Consider the following 13,491-nt stretch of genomic DNA (forward strand, 5'->3'; position numbering starts at 1 on the left):
ACACTGACAACTACAGCTGACCTGGTTAACCTGGTTAGGACCTGTTACACTGACAACTATACACTGCTAACCTGGTTAACCAGGCCTGTTACACTGACAACTATAGCCAACTTGGTTAACCAGGCCGGAATTGCTTTTCTGGTTGGCTAGCAAGTTTCACCATCCAATTATTTCAGATGTACAGGAGTCCAAGTTTCCCCTGGTGATACGTTGGCACGAGAATTATTAGAATATGGCCAATATTTGTACAATTATTGATTCTATCCATGCTGGGTTTTGAGGGCTAGCTGAGACATGAAACATGTGGGGAGGGCATCAGGCTTCATGCTGTCAACAATTTATTCGGCCTAATGCACAATTTGCCTAAATGGGTAATGGAAACACTTCAACAACTTAATTTTTATTCTACACTAAGTAACTATAGCTAAGCTGGTTAACTAGGTGTTTTCTCACTAAGCTGGCCCACCTTGCATAGAATCTCAAGCCTTCCACTCTTAAGTCTTCCAATAGTCCAGTATGTAGGCTACTGTTCAGAAGAGGTCATTACGCTACTTTTAAAATAATACTACATAAACTCAGCAGAGACGTCCTTTTATCAGGTACCTGCCTTTCAAAGATACTTAGTAAAAATACAAATAACTTCACAGATCTTTATTGTAAAGGGTTTAAACACTGTTTTCATTGCTTGTTCAATGAACCATAAACAATTAATGAACATGCACCTGTGGACCGGTCGTTATTAAGACACTAACAGCTTACAGACGGTAGGCAATTAAGGTCACAGTTATGAAAACTTAGGACACGAGAGGCCTTTCTACTGACTCTGAAAACACCAAAAGAAAGACGCCCAGGGTCCCTGCTCATCTGCGTGAACGTGCCTTAGGCATCCTGCAAGGAGGCATGAGGATAGCAGATGTGGCCAGGGAAATACATTGCAATGTCTGTACTGTCAGACGCCTAAGACGGCGATACAGGGAGACAGGACGGACAGCTGATCATCCTCGCAGTGGCAGACCACGTGTAACAACACCTGCACAGGATCGGTACATCCGAACATCACACCTGCGGGACAGGTACAGGATGGCAACAGCAACTGCCTGAGTTATACCAGGAACGCACAATCCCGCCATCAGTGCTCTGACTGTCCGCAATAGGCTGAGAGGGCTGGACTGAGGGCTTGTAGGCCTGTTGTAAGGCAGGTCCTCACCAGACATCACCGGCAACAACGCGTCGTCTATGGGCACAAACCCACCGTCGCTGGACCAGACAGCAACAGTGTCTGTTACACCAGGGGTGATGGTCAGATTTGCGTTTATTGTCAAAGGAATGTACTCTGGACCCGGATCGATTTGGAGGTGGAGGGTCCGTCATGGTCTGGGGCGTTGTGTCACAGCAACATCGGACTGAGATTGTTGTCATTGCAGGCAATCACAACGCAGTGCACAGGAAGACATCCTCCTCCCTCATGTGGTACCCTTCCTGCAGGCTCATCCTGACATGACCCTCCAGCATGACAATGCCACCAGCCATACTGATCGTTCTGTGTGTGATTTCCTGCAAGACAGAAATGTCAGTGTTCTGCCGTGGCCAGCAAAGAGCCCGGATCGCAATCCCATTGAGCATGTCTGGGGACCTGTTGGATCGGAGGTTGAGGGCTAGGGACATTCCCCCCAGAAATGTCCGGGAACTTGCAGGTGCCTTGGTGGAAGAGTGCGGTAATATCTCACAGCAATAACTGGCAAATCTGGTGCAGTCCATGAGGAGGAGATGCACTGCAGTGCTTAATGCAGCTGGTGGCCACACCAGATACCCCCCCACCCCCCTGACACATTATTCAATTTGACCTCAGTTGTTGAATCCCCCAGTTACCTGGTGTTGGGAACGAGTGTATTACTGTTAAGTGTATTATGTTGTGTTATTACTACGTTATAAAGTGTTTACCTTGTGTTGGGGAAGGCGCACTGGAACCGTACTCCTGGACATGCATACCGAAGAAACACACGTCCACACCGTCAATCTCCTCAAATGCAAAAAGTGCTTTGGTTCTGTAAGGGAAGGTCTCCTGCATTTCACCCGAGTCCACAAACCTGGGGAGACAAACACAGTTAATCAATTAATTAGTGAAATAACATTTATATAGTGCTTTTACTAGTAAGGGAGAAATCTCCACATCCACAACCACATGGAACGTCACTCATCATTAACGGTGTAGACGCCTTCTGCCACAGAATCTCTCAGCACTATCAAGAACACTACCGCGCCATCGCTTCCAACCAAGGTGCATGAACAAAGGAGCGAAACTGAAGATGAAAAACATATTGGAGCAACTCTTGGAAGACAACTTTATTAGAATAATCCTCAATGAACAGCTTTCTCAACATGTTCAATAAACTGGTTTAAAAGTATTGATAAGGGGCCATTTCACTGTTGGAGCAGCTGCAGTCCTTCCTTACCTAGATTTCATGCCAGGTTTGATTTCAACATTTTTGTCGGAGCTAGCCACCACCCGTACAAACACCTCCCGGCCTCAGGGTGGTTCTGCCTCTTCAAGTACTTATTCACCCGGTCCTCGATGTACATGCCCAACCTCGTCTGTCTGTAGCCCTGCGAGACAGATACCATCAAATACTTCAGTTGTCCTACAGGTTATACAGATCGGACCACTCGGATCGCCACAATTATTCAACACAATCTCAAACTTACTTTTTGCAGCGAACTTGTTCTCTTTCCTCGTCTTGCCGGACTTCTTCAGACAGATGTCGCAAAATGAAGCTGAGGGAAAGTGGAAGTGTCAAATCGGCAGTCAGAAACAGTGATCAGGAGACACACGGGGCCGTTCGTCTGTTCAGGGTACATGAGGCTTACCCCGATGGCCAGATGACATCATAATGCAGCACACAGATCTGGTGCATCTTCCGTCCACAGTCTTTACATTCAACAAACCTGTGTGAGGAGAGAGAAGGCTGGTCAGAGAAGGTACACCAACACCTCGGTCTCCAAGAAGAGACTTGCTTGTTCACAGATACTGCAGTGGGCAATAGATACAACAGTTGACTGACATATGGGCGTGAGACAAAATACTAATGCGTTGAATAACTATGTACAAGAGTTTGGGGTCAATTCAGGAAGTGACTTCAATTCATTAAAATTTGCAGTTGAAATGGAATTGACCCCGAACCTTGGTAAATGTCAGTGACTGATAGTAATGAATCTAGTTACGTAAAATATCAGTTAGAATTGTCACCTAATTCAAAACACTTTTGCAGCCACCATTGCCCATGTACTTGGGGCGGTCATCTCACGCTCCGTGATCGAATGGAAAAAGCGAGGGACAGGTGCAAGAGACAAGGCTCATACACTATTCACCATCAATGGTTATTCATTTTCATTTCTTTTTTTGACAGATCTCTCAGCTCAGGACAATACTTACATCCTCCGGTATTTTAAATGCAGTGTATCCACTTGTGTGGCTGATTAGTGTTTTTAAATGGTACAAATAAAGCCAGTACTGTGGTGCATACTGTGATGCATACTGTACATACTGTGGTGCATACTGTACATACTGTGATGCATACTGTGATGCATACTGTACATACTGTGATGCATACTGTGATGCATACTGTGATGCATACTGTGATGCATACTGTACATACTGTGATGCATACTGTACATACTGTGATGCATACTGTACATACTGTGATGCATACTGTACATACTGTGATGCATACTGTACAGATTGTGGTACATACTGTGATGCATACTGTACATACTGTGGTGCATACTGTGGTGCATACTGTACATACTGTACATTGTGGTGCATACTGTGATGCATACTGTGGTGCATACTGTACAGATTGTGGTGCATACATACTGTGATGCATACTGTACAGATTGATGCATACTGTACATACTGTGATGCATACTGTACAGATTGTGGCATACATACTGTGATGCATACTGTACATATTGTGGTACATACTGTGGTGCATACTGTGGTGCATACTGTACATATTGTGGTACATACTGTGATGATACTGTGGTGCATACTGTACAGATTGTGGTACATACTGTGATGCATACTGTGATGCATACTGTACAGATTGTGGTACATATGCATGTGATGCATACTGTATACTGTGATGCATACTGTACAGATTGTGGTACATACTGTGATGCATACTGTGGTGCATACTGTGATGCATACTGTACAGATTGTGGTACATACTGTGATGCATACTGTACAGATTGTGGTACATACTGTGATGCATACTGTACAGATTGTGGTACATACTGTGATGCATACTGTGATGCATACTGTACAGATTGTGGTACATACTGTGATGCATGCTGTGATGTGGTACATACTGTTGTGGTACATACTGTGATGCATACTGTGGTGCATTCTGTACATATTGTGGTACATACTGTATGCATACTGTGGTGCATACTGTACAGATTGTGGTGCATACTGTACATACTGTGATGCATACTGTGGTGCATACTGTGATGCATACTGTACAGATTGTGGTACATACTGTGATGCATACTGTGATGCATACTGTGATGCATACTGTGATGCATACTGTGATGTGGTACATGCTGTGATGCATACTGTACAGATTGTGGTACATACTGTGATGCATACTGTGATGCATACTGTACAGATTGTGGTACATACTGTGATGCATACTGTGATGCATACTGTGATGCATACTGTACAGATTGTGGTACATGATGTGATGCATGCTGTGATGCATGCTGTGATGCATGCTGTGATGCATGCAGATGTGGTACTACTGTGATGCATACTGTGATGCATACTGTGATGCATACTGTACAGATTGTGGTACACGATGTGATGCATGCTGTGATGCATGCATGCTGTGATGCATGCTGTGATGCATGCTGTGATGCATGCTGTGATGCATGCTGGCTCATCGGCAACGAATTTAGAAGCTTTAAAGCAGAATGAAAAGTGCTAAAAACCCAATCAAATGTAAACAGTTTGAGACGGTAAGGTTCACCAATACTCACGGTTCTGGATCCAACATGTCATTTTTCTTCTTTTCAAACTGGTCTTTAGATATCATACTGGAGGACAGAGGGACCACGGATGACCAGTTAGAATCAGTTGTGATACTCCACAGCCAACGCCCCAAACACGCAGCCCACTCATATGAATACAGATTCCCTTTGTTCATAAGCTTGGACTATAATTAGCTAAGCCTACCACTTCTGGACCAGTATTTATAATCATGGACGAAGGAGATCCACTAAGGAAAGATGGAATCAGTGGAGACATAAGGGCGGTTACTTCCACTAACAAAATATTCACTTAGTCATGTATTGGGGCGGCAGGGTAGTCTAGTGGTTAGAGCGTTGGACTAGTAACCGAAAGGTTGCAAGTTCATATCCCCCGAGCTGACGAGGTACAAATCTGCCGTTCTGCCCCTGAACAGGCAGTTAACCCACTGTTCCTAGGCCGTCATTGAAAATAAGAATTTGTTCTGAACTGACTTGCCTAGTAAAATAATTAAAAAATAAATTGATGAAAATTCAAGTTAAGTGAATGTTAGGATTCTCTCCAGAATATGGTAAAAAATCTAAAAACTACGGAACTAATCCAAATCAAACAGAGCATTGTTTCCCAGTGTTTTTTCAATGTATTGACATGACAACGTTATTCCACCACGAACTTACGTCTGTGGCTGTGCCGGGTCGTCTCCCAGGGTGACGCTATTGCCCTGGATCTCGTTGAAGCACTTCTCACAGAAGTGATACCTGTCGGCAACAAGGCCATATTTGGGTGAGCTAGAGCGGGGCACACGTAGCAGAAGCACAGGGAAAGTTGGCAAGCCGGGCACACGTGTGGCAGAATGGGTGGCGGAAATGGTTGGCAGAATGGCACAACGGGTGGCAGAATGGCAAAGCATAACACAGACAGAGGACAGAGACAAGAGGACAGAAAGACAGAGGACAGAGACAAGAGGACAGAAAGACAGAGGACAGAGACAAGAGGACAGAGACAAGAGGGCAGAAAGACAGAGGACAGAAAGACAGAGGACAGAGACAAGAGGACAGAAAGACAGAGGACAGAGACAAGAGGACAGGGCAGAGTGAAGGTAGAACACAGGTTAGTCACCATGAGAATGGTCATGACAGTCATTCACACATCTTCTCATACAAGCATACTGAAATGACACAGGAACGCTAACCATGTTGATGGGAGGAGCATGAATGTTAATATAAGAAAAGTAAATCATTAGTACATTTGAATATCCATACTACTAAGTATAACCACTTGGCTGAACTACTAAGTTCCACTACTTCTCCACGTAAAGCTTTATTAATGAGCAGGCATATGATATGATTGATATGATCATGTCAGTTGGGAGACTGTTGGAGTGACTGCCAGCCCTGGTGATGTAGGGGAGAGAGGGGTGCACCCAGAACACACAGACATATGGATCAACTCTGCTTGTCTTTGGAACTTTTCATAACAATTTGTTGAAATTACTTTTAAAAATGTGGGTAAAAAACTAGTGTAAAATGCATCAATGTGCTTCCAGAAGGTATAGAGTAGTAGCCCTAACGAGCTTCACTGCGCTGAGTTTAGATGAACTCAACTACATGCAACTGCAATGCATCCGAATGGATGCAATATTTGGAGCTGCTGAAGTGCAATGGCAATTTGTGAACAGCAGGGGGAGCAGTGGTGCTGATATTGCAGCACATCGGGCTTGAAGGAAACCTGAAGATCCTGTCAATGTAGGCTACACTCCTTTTAACATGTAACCCTTCCAGTATCTAGTACGCACCATCCCTCTGGTGAAATACCATCTTAGAATACGCATCATAATTATTCATTGTTTCTCATGTCCCTGAACTAACATTACAATGTACTGTGAGAGCACAATCCTATCCCCCTTCTCTCTCCATCTCCCCCTTTCCTTCACCTGCCCTGCCTACTTACAACCCCCCCTCCCCCACCCGGAGTGTGGACTTACCTGTTCTGGTAGCTGAAGTAGGTTCCGTCTCTGGAGATGGTGCACAGCTGCTTGCCATAGCAGCAGAGGGTCTGGGGTGAGAACTCAAACTGTGGAGGCACACAGGGAGAAAGGGTGAGTGAATCCACTTCTACACAGTCTAGCATTCAGCCAGGTCAGTCCTGTCCACAGATTCTCCCAAATTAAAACCTAGTGTTCCTCTGAAAGTTCCCCTTTCACTGGTACGTAATAGTCTCAGGCTTACATCCCAAAGGGCACTCTATTCCTTATGTAGTATACTATTTTTTTTTTACCAGGGCCCATGGGGCATAGTGCACTACGTAGGGAATAGAGTGCCATTTGGGAAGCACACTCAGTGTCACAAGTACAACAGGAAGTCAAAAGGCTCATCATGTTAAGTCAAGTGTTTCAATCTTTGTAAGGACCATCTAGCCATGGGGTCATACAGGTGGCTGTCTGTCACACAGTAAACACAGCAGCACATGGTTATGCATGTCTGGAGGGGTTAGTTAGGGATGTTTCTTGTCGTGTCATTTCAGACTTAAATAGCCATCACTAACCGACTTCCACCCGGTCACTCAACCCTGCACCTTAGAGGCTGCTGCCCTATATACATAGACTTGGAATCACTGGCCACTTTAATAATGGAACACTAGTCACTTCAATCAAGTTCAAATAATGATTACATACATATGAGAGGAGAAAAGCAGTATGTACTGTATTCTATTCTACTGGATTTAGTCAATGGCACTCCAACATTGCTCTAATATTCATATATTTCTTAATTCCATTATTTTACTTTAAGATTGTGTGTATAGTTAGATACTACTGCATTGTTGGCGCTAGGAACACAAGCATCCGCTAAATATGTGTATGTGACCAGTAAAACTCGATAAGAATGGCAGGGCATTGTATCCTCTTAAATGACAGAACAGTGCATTCGTAAAATATTCAGACCCTTTGACTTTACCCACATTGTTATGTTACAGTCTTATTCTAAAATAGATAGTTGTTCCCCCTCATCAATCGACACACACTACCCCATAACGACAAAGCAAAAACAGGTTCAGACATTCTTGCAAAAAAATATCACATTTACAAAAATATTCAGACCCTTTACTTTGTAGAAGCACCTGTGGCAGCGATTACAGCCTTCAGTCTTAGTTGACGCTACAAGCTTGGCACACCTATATTTGCGAGTTTCTCCCATTCTTCTCTGCAGATCCTCTCAAGCTCTGTCAGGTTGGATGGGGTGCGTCGCTGCACAGCTATTTTCAGGTCTCTGCAGAGATGTTCAATCAGGTTGAAATCCGGGCTCTGGCTGGGCCACTCAAGGACATTCTGAGACTTGTCCTGAAGCCACTCCTGCGTGGTCTTGGCTGTGTGCTTAAGGTCATTGTCCTGTTGGAACCCCACTCTGAGGTCCTGAGCTCTCTGGAACAGGTTTTCATCAAGGATCTCTCTGTACTTTGCTCCGTACATCTTTGCCTCGATCCTGACAAGTCTCCCAGTCCCTGCCGCTGAAAAAAAAAAAAAAACTCCCACTGCATGATGCAGCCACCACCATGCTTCACTGTAGGGATGGTGCCAGGTTTCCTCCAGATGTGACACTTGGCATTCAGGCCAAAGAGTTCAATCTTAGTTTCATCGGACCATTCAATCTTGCTTTCATCAGACCAAAGAATCTTGCTTCTCATGGTCTGGGAGGCCTTTTGGCCAACTCCGAGCGTGCTGTCGTGCTTTTTTCTGAGGAGTGGCTTCCGTTTGGCCACTCTACAATAAAGGCCTGATTGGTGGAGTGCTGCAGAGATTGTTGCCCTTCTGGAAGGTTCTGTCCGGGGGTATCGTCGGACGGGCCCACATTGTTTCCCGACCCCTCCAGTCTCAGCCTCCAGTATTTATGCTGCATTAGGTTGTGTCGGGGGGCTAGGGTCAGTCTTATGTCTGGAGTATTTCTCCTCTCTGAGCCCTAGGACCATGCCTCAGGACTACCTGGCATCAGGTAGTCCTTGCTGCTGCTCCAGTTTCAACTGTGCTGCCTGCGGCTATGGAACCCTGATCTGTTCACCGGAAGTGCTACCTTGTCCCGGACCTGCTGTTTTCAACTCTCTAGAGACAGCAGATACTCTGAATGATCGGCTATGAAAAACCAACTGACATTTACTCCTGAGGTGCTGACCTGTTGCATCGTCTACAACCACTGTGATTACTATTATTTGACCCTGCTGGTCATCTATGAACATTTGAACATCTTGGCCATGTTCTGTTATAATCTACCCCCGGCCCAGCCAGAAGAGGACTGGTCACCCCACATAGCCTGGTTCCTCTCTAGGTTTCTTCCTAGGTTCTAGCCTTTCCAGGGAGTTTTTCCTAGCCACCGTGCTTCTACACCTGCATTGCTTGCTGTTTGGGGTTTTAGGTTGGGTTTCTGTACAGCACGTTGTGACATCAGCTGATGTAAGAAGGGCTTTCTTCTGGCTAATTATTATTATTTTGAATTTAATAAATTAATTGATTCTCCAATATCCAGAGGAACTGTCAGAGTGACCATCGGGTTCTTGGTTACGTCCCTCAAAGGCCCTTCTTCCCCGATTGCTCAGTTTGGCTGAGCGGCCAGCTCTAGGAAGAGTCTTGGTGGTTCCAAACTTCTTCCATTTAAGAATGATGGAGGCCACTGAATTGTTTTGGTACCCTTCCCCAGATTTGTGCCTCGACACAATCCTGTCTCAGAGCTCTACGGACAATTCCTTCGACCTTATGGCTTGGTTTTTGCTCTGACATGCACTGTCAACTGTGGGACCTTATATATGCCTTTCTAAATCATGTCCAATCAATTGAATTTACCACAGGTGGACTCCAATCAAGTTGTAGAAACATCTCAAATGTGGAAAAGGGGTCTGAAAACTTTCCGAATGCACTGTGGGTCATCAGCAGAAATGTGCCATGGTTTCCCACCTTGAGGGTGTCAATAGCCCAAACCTGGCTAACAAGCCCGTATATCAAGGGACACAAGTTCTTCCTATTTAGGTAACTCCTGGCCCTCACGATAACCTACAGTTAGAGCTGAGAGTTTCTCCTGGCCCTAACGGTAACCTACAGTTAGAGCTGAGAGTTTCTCCTGGCCCTCACAATAACCTACAGTTAGAGCTGAGAGTTTCTCCTGGCCCTAACGATAACCTACAGTTAGAGCTGAGAGTTTCTCCTGGCCCTCACGGTAACCTACAATTCGAGCTGAGAGTTTCTCCTGGCCCTAACGATAACCCACAATTCGAGCTGAGAGTTTCTCCTGGCCCTAACGATAAACTACAATTCGAGCTGAGAGTTTCTCCTGGCCCTAACGATAAACTACAATTAGAGCTGAGAGTTTCTCCTGGCCCTAACGATAACCTACAATTAGAGCTGAGAGTTTCTCCAGATCACAAAACTTGTAGTCTCCCTTCCACCTTCCCTCCATCTCTTCCTCCACTCCCTCAGTCTCGCCTTCCTGCCACAGCAGTAGCCCAGGCTGACCATGACAGGGTCTTTCTCCAGCTCAAACACCACTAACCTCCCACTCTACTCCTTCCCTTTCCTCCACTAACATCTCTCCACCCATCATCCACCTTCCTGCCACAGCAGTAGCCCAGGCTGACCATGACAGGGTCATCTCCAGCTCAAACACCACTAACCTCCCGCTCTACTCCTTCCCTTTCCTCCACTAACATCTCTCCATCTCTCCTCCCATCATCTCACCTTCCTGCCACAGCAGTAGCCCAGGCTGACCATGACGGGGTCTATCTCCAGCTCAAACACCTCGGCCAGCTTGGAGCAGTACTTGTAGACGCGGGACGTCTTGCGGTTGTAGATCCAGGCGTTGTTGAACATGACCCAGATGTCTTCCACATACTGCCAGGGTTCCTGGTACTGACCCGTGTCCAGCTTACGCTTTATAGTGGACAGGTCCATAGGTTTCTTCACTATGTCAAAGTAGTCCTGAAGGGGGGGGGGGGGATGGTAAGAAGAGAGTTAAGTGGTACCGAGTTGAGAGTGCCTTATCATTCGCTATCAAGCTTCAGGACAATCAATGAAATGTGGCTGAGAGGGAGAGCTTCACTGATATTGTGAGAGCTTCACTGATAGCTCTGACCAGAATGATATGGACATGGTTATGAGAGAGATCCTTAATCCTTATTGAGCCTCGGCTGTATCTATGAAATCTGTATAGAACGGAGTAACGAGTTCATTTGTCATTTGTTTTCGTATCAATACATGACTAGGCATAACCAATCAAGAGAGAGACTCTCAGGGTGTACGACTATCTAAGTGTATGTACATGAGTATGTGTGTACTCACGGGGATGCCCAGCAGCATGGGGTCGACAGGCTGTCTGAAGGGCAGAGACTCTGGGTCCTGTCTGTAGAGGGCCTCTAGTGTGGGCATCAGGGCCTGGCGCAGCTCCTCTGGCTTAAAGACTGCAGTAAGGACAGAGCGGTCAGGGCTCTATTCAAATGAATTCTGTACAACATCATAGAAATCTATCATGAAGAAGAAAAAGTATAATCTGTCATGTGGAAAAGGGACATCGTGAAGACTTCTATTTCTATCTGACATTCAGAACGCGTCAGTGTCTTCACAGGGTCAGTTATCATGGTCAAGTCATATTGACAGAGTTCTTGTGAAGATGGGGAGAGAGGTATGTGTTGTAAAAAGGATGCTCTGTGTTTTTGACACAAAGGTCAACTGTCCTAGTTGTTCAGGCTCTGGTCTCATCTTGATTACTGTCCGGTAGTACGGTCCAGTGCAGCAAAGAAAGACCTGACAAAGCTGCAGCTGGCTCAGAGCAGCTTACACAGAACAAATATCAACAACATGCATGATAGTCTCATGTTTCAGGAGAAATGTACTAATTATCTTCTAGTCTTTTTAAGAAACGTGTTGAAAATGCCTAACCACTAGTATAATCTATTGCATACACTACAAAACAGACATACCACCATGGGTTTCTTCACAGCACCCAAACCAAAAACAGATTGAATGCATCGCTCAGTTATGCATAGAGCCATCTCATAGAGGAATGCTCTGCCAGAGGTTACTCTTAGCTTTACAAACATAACATATTGAATCACAGCACCTCTCCTCTAAAGAGCTCATTTAAGTGGATATAAGAATATAGTGTTTAAATAGTATGTGTTGTCTCTTGGCATCTTTCCAATATCAAACTCTTATTTTTGTAATTCCTTCGGTTGTTCTAGTCTATTACGGTTCTGTATTTTGTCATGTATTTGTACGTTTCACGTGGACCCCAGGAAGAGGAGATGCTGCATTTGAAGTAGCGGCAGGGTAGCCTAGTGGTTAGAGCATTGGACTAGTAACTGAAAGGTTGCAAGTTCAAATCCCCGAGCTGACAAGGTACAAATCTGTTGTTCTGCCCCTGAACAGGCAGTTAACCCATTGTTCCTAGGCCGTCATTGAAAATAAGAATTTGTTCTTAACTGACTTCCCTAGTAAAATAAAGGTAAAATAAATAAATAAAGCTAATGGGGATCCTAATAAACTAAACAGGGTAAAGGTGAGGACTGACAGAACTGAGGAAAGAGCTGCAATAAGATAGGACCAACTGAGGAAAAACTACTAGTCATTGGATAAACTACTGGCCCCGGCTAGTTTTATAGAAACCAGGTCCTCACTTTTTTTGCGGTTCTGGGTGGGGGAGGTGGACGCTGAAGTGCCGTTGACCCCGCCCTCCTCCTCCTCTTTGGGTTCATTCTTAATCTCCGGCTTCTTCTCCTCCTTTGTCTCCATTGGCTCCTGCTTAGGTTCCGCCCCGTCTGGCTCCTCCTCGTTGACCGTGAGGGGTTTGGTGTCTTTTTGGTCTTCGTCCTGCTATGGGGCACAGCTACATTTAGAGGGTGCACTTAGATAATTCTGTAGGTCACTACGTTTTGAAAGATGGAGGGCAACATGGCCACTGTACCAGATAACAAGATGAGTTGATATGAATTTTCATATTCCCATCCAAGAGCACTTGCATTCATAATGTACATATAAATAGAAAGCTCTGGTTGATCAAGTGTCTTGTAGTCAATATTGATCCTCACCTCCATTTTGAAATCGCTGGGCTGCTTTTTCCCCGAGCCACAGTCGTCGTCCTCATCGTCCTCCTCCTCTTTGAGCTCGGCTTTGTGCTCCGTTTGGGCATTGTCTGGTGGGGCCTGTTGGGAATGGACCTCTGCCACCGAGCCTGGGGTGGGCATGCGGTTATCTATACTGGCTGGCGCCTGGGACAGCTAGAGGGGAAACATTTGAGAATAACCCTTCAAAGCAAAGGCTGGGTGCTGGCTGTTGACTGGCACAACAACAAGTCATTAAGAGCTGGCATGTGAAACACCATATTGTTAATCAAGCTTTAGTATCACTCCAATCATGCTGTTCCTTCAAGAGACCTTTTAAATGTGGAAAAGCTGCATGACAGTATCAAAGGCTGCTTTAAAAAGAGCATCTATTT

General features: G+C 45.2%; 1 protein-coding gene across 1 annotated transcript in view; it reads right to left on the reverse strand.

The window, feature by feature from the left end:
• Positions 1-2,814: 2,814 nt before the first annotated feature.
• The window catches only part of LOC135530118 (histone lysine acetyltransferase CREBBP-like), a 77,357-nt gene continuing 66,680 nt past the window's right edge, over positions 2,815-13,491 (reverse strand). Inside the window, 8 exon segments of the mRNA XM_064958504.1 lie at positions 2,815-2,943; positions 5,035-5,091; positions 5,701-5,811; positions 7,008-7,096; positions 10,740-10,979; positions 11,340-11,458; positions 12,674-12,869; positions 13,085-13,273. Of these exon segments, the coding sequence (XP_064814576.1) occupies positions 2,862-2,943; positions 5,035-5,091; positions 5,701-5,811; positions 7,008-7,096; positions 10,740-10,979; positions 11,340-11,458; positions 12,674-12,869; positions 13,085-13,273 (1,083 nt within the window). The 3' untranslated portion in view covers positions 2,815-2,861.

The sequence above is a fragment of the Oncorhynchus masou genome, unplaced genomic scaffold (assembly GCF_036934945.1).
Source record: "Oncorhynchus masou masou isolate Uvic2021 unplaced genomic scaffold, UVic_Omas_1.1 unplaced_scaffold_1264, whole genome shotgun sequence".
Lineage (NCBI taxonomy): Eukaryota > Metazoa > Chordata > Actinopteri > Salmoniformes > Salmonidae > Oncorhynchus > Oncorhynchus masou.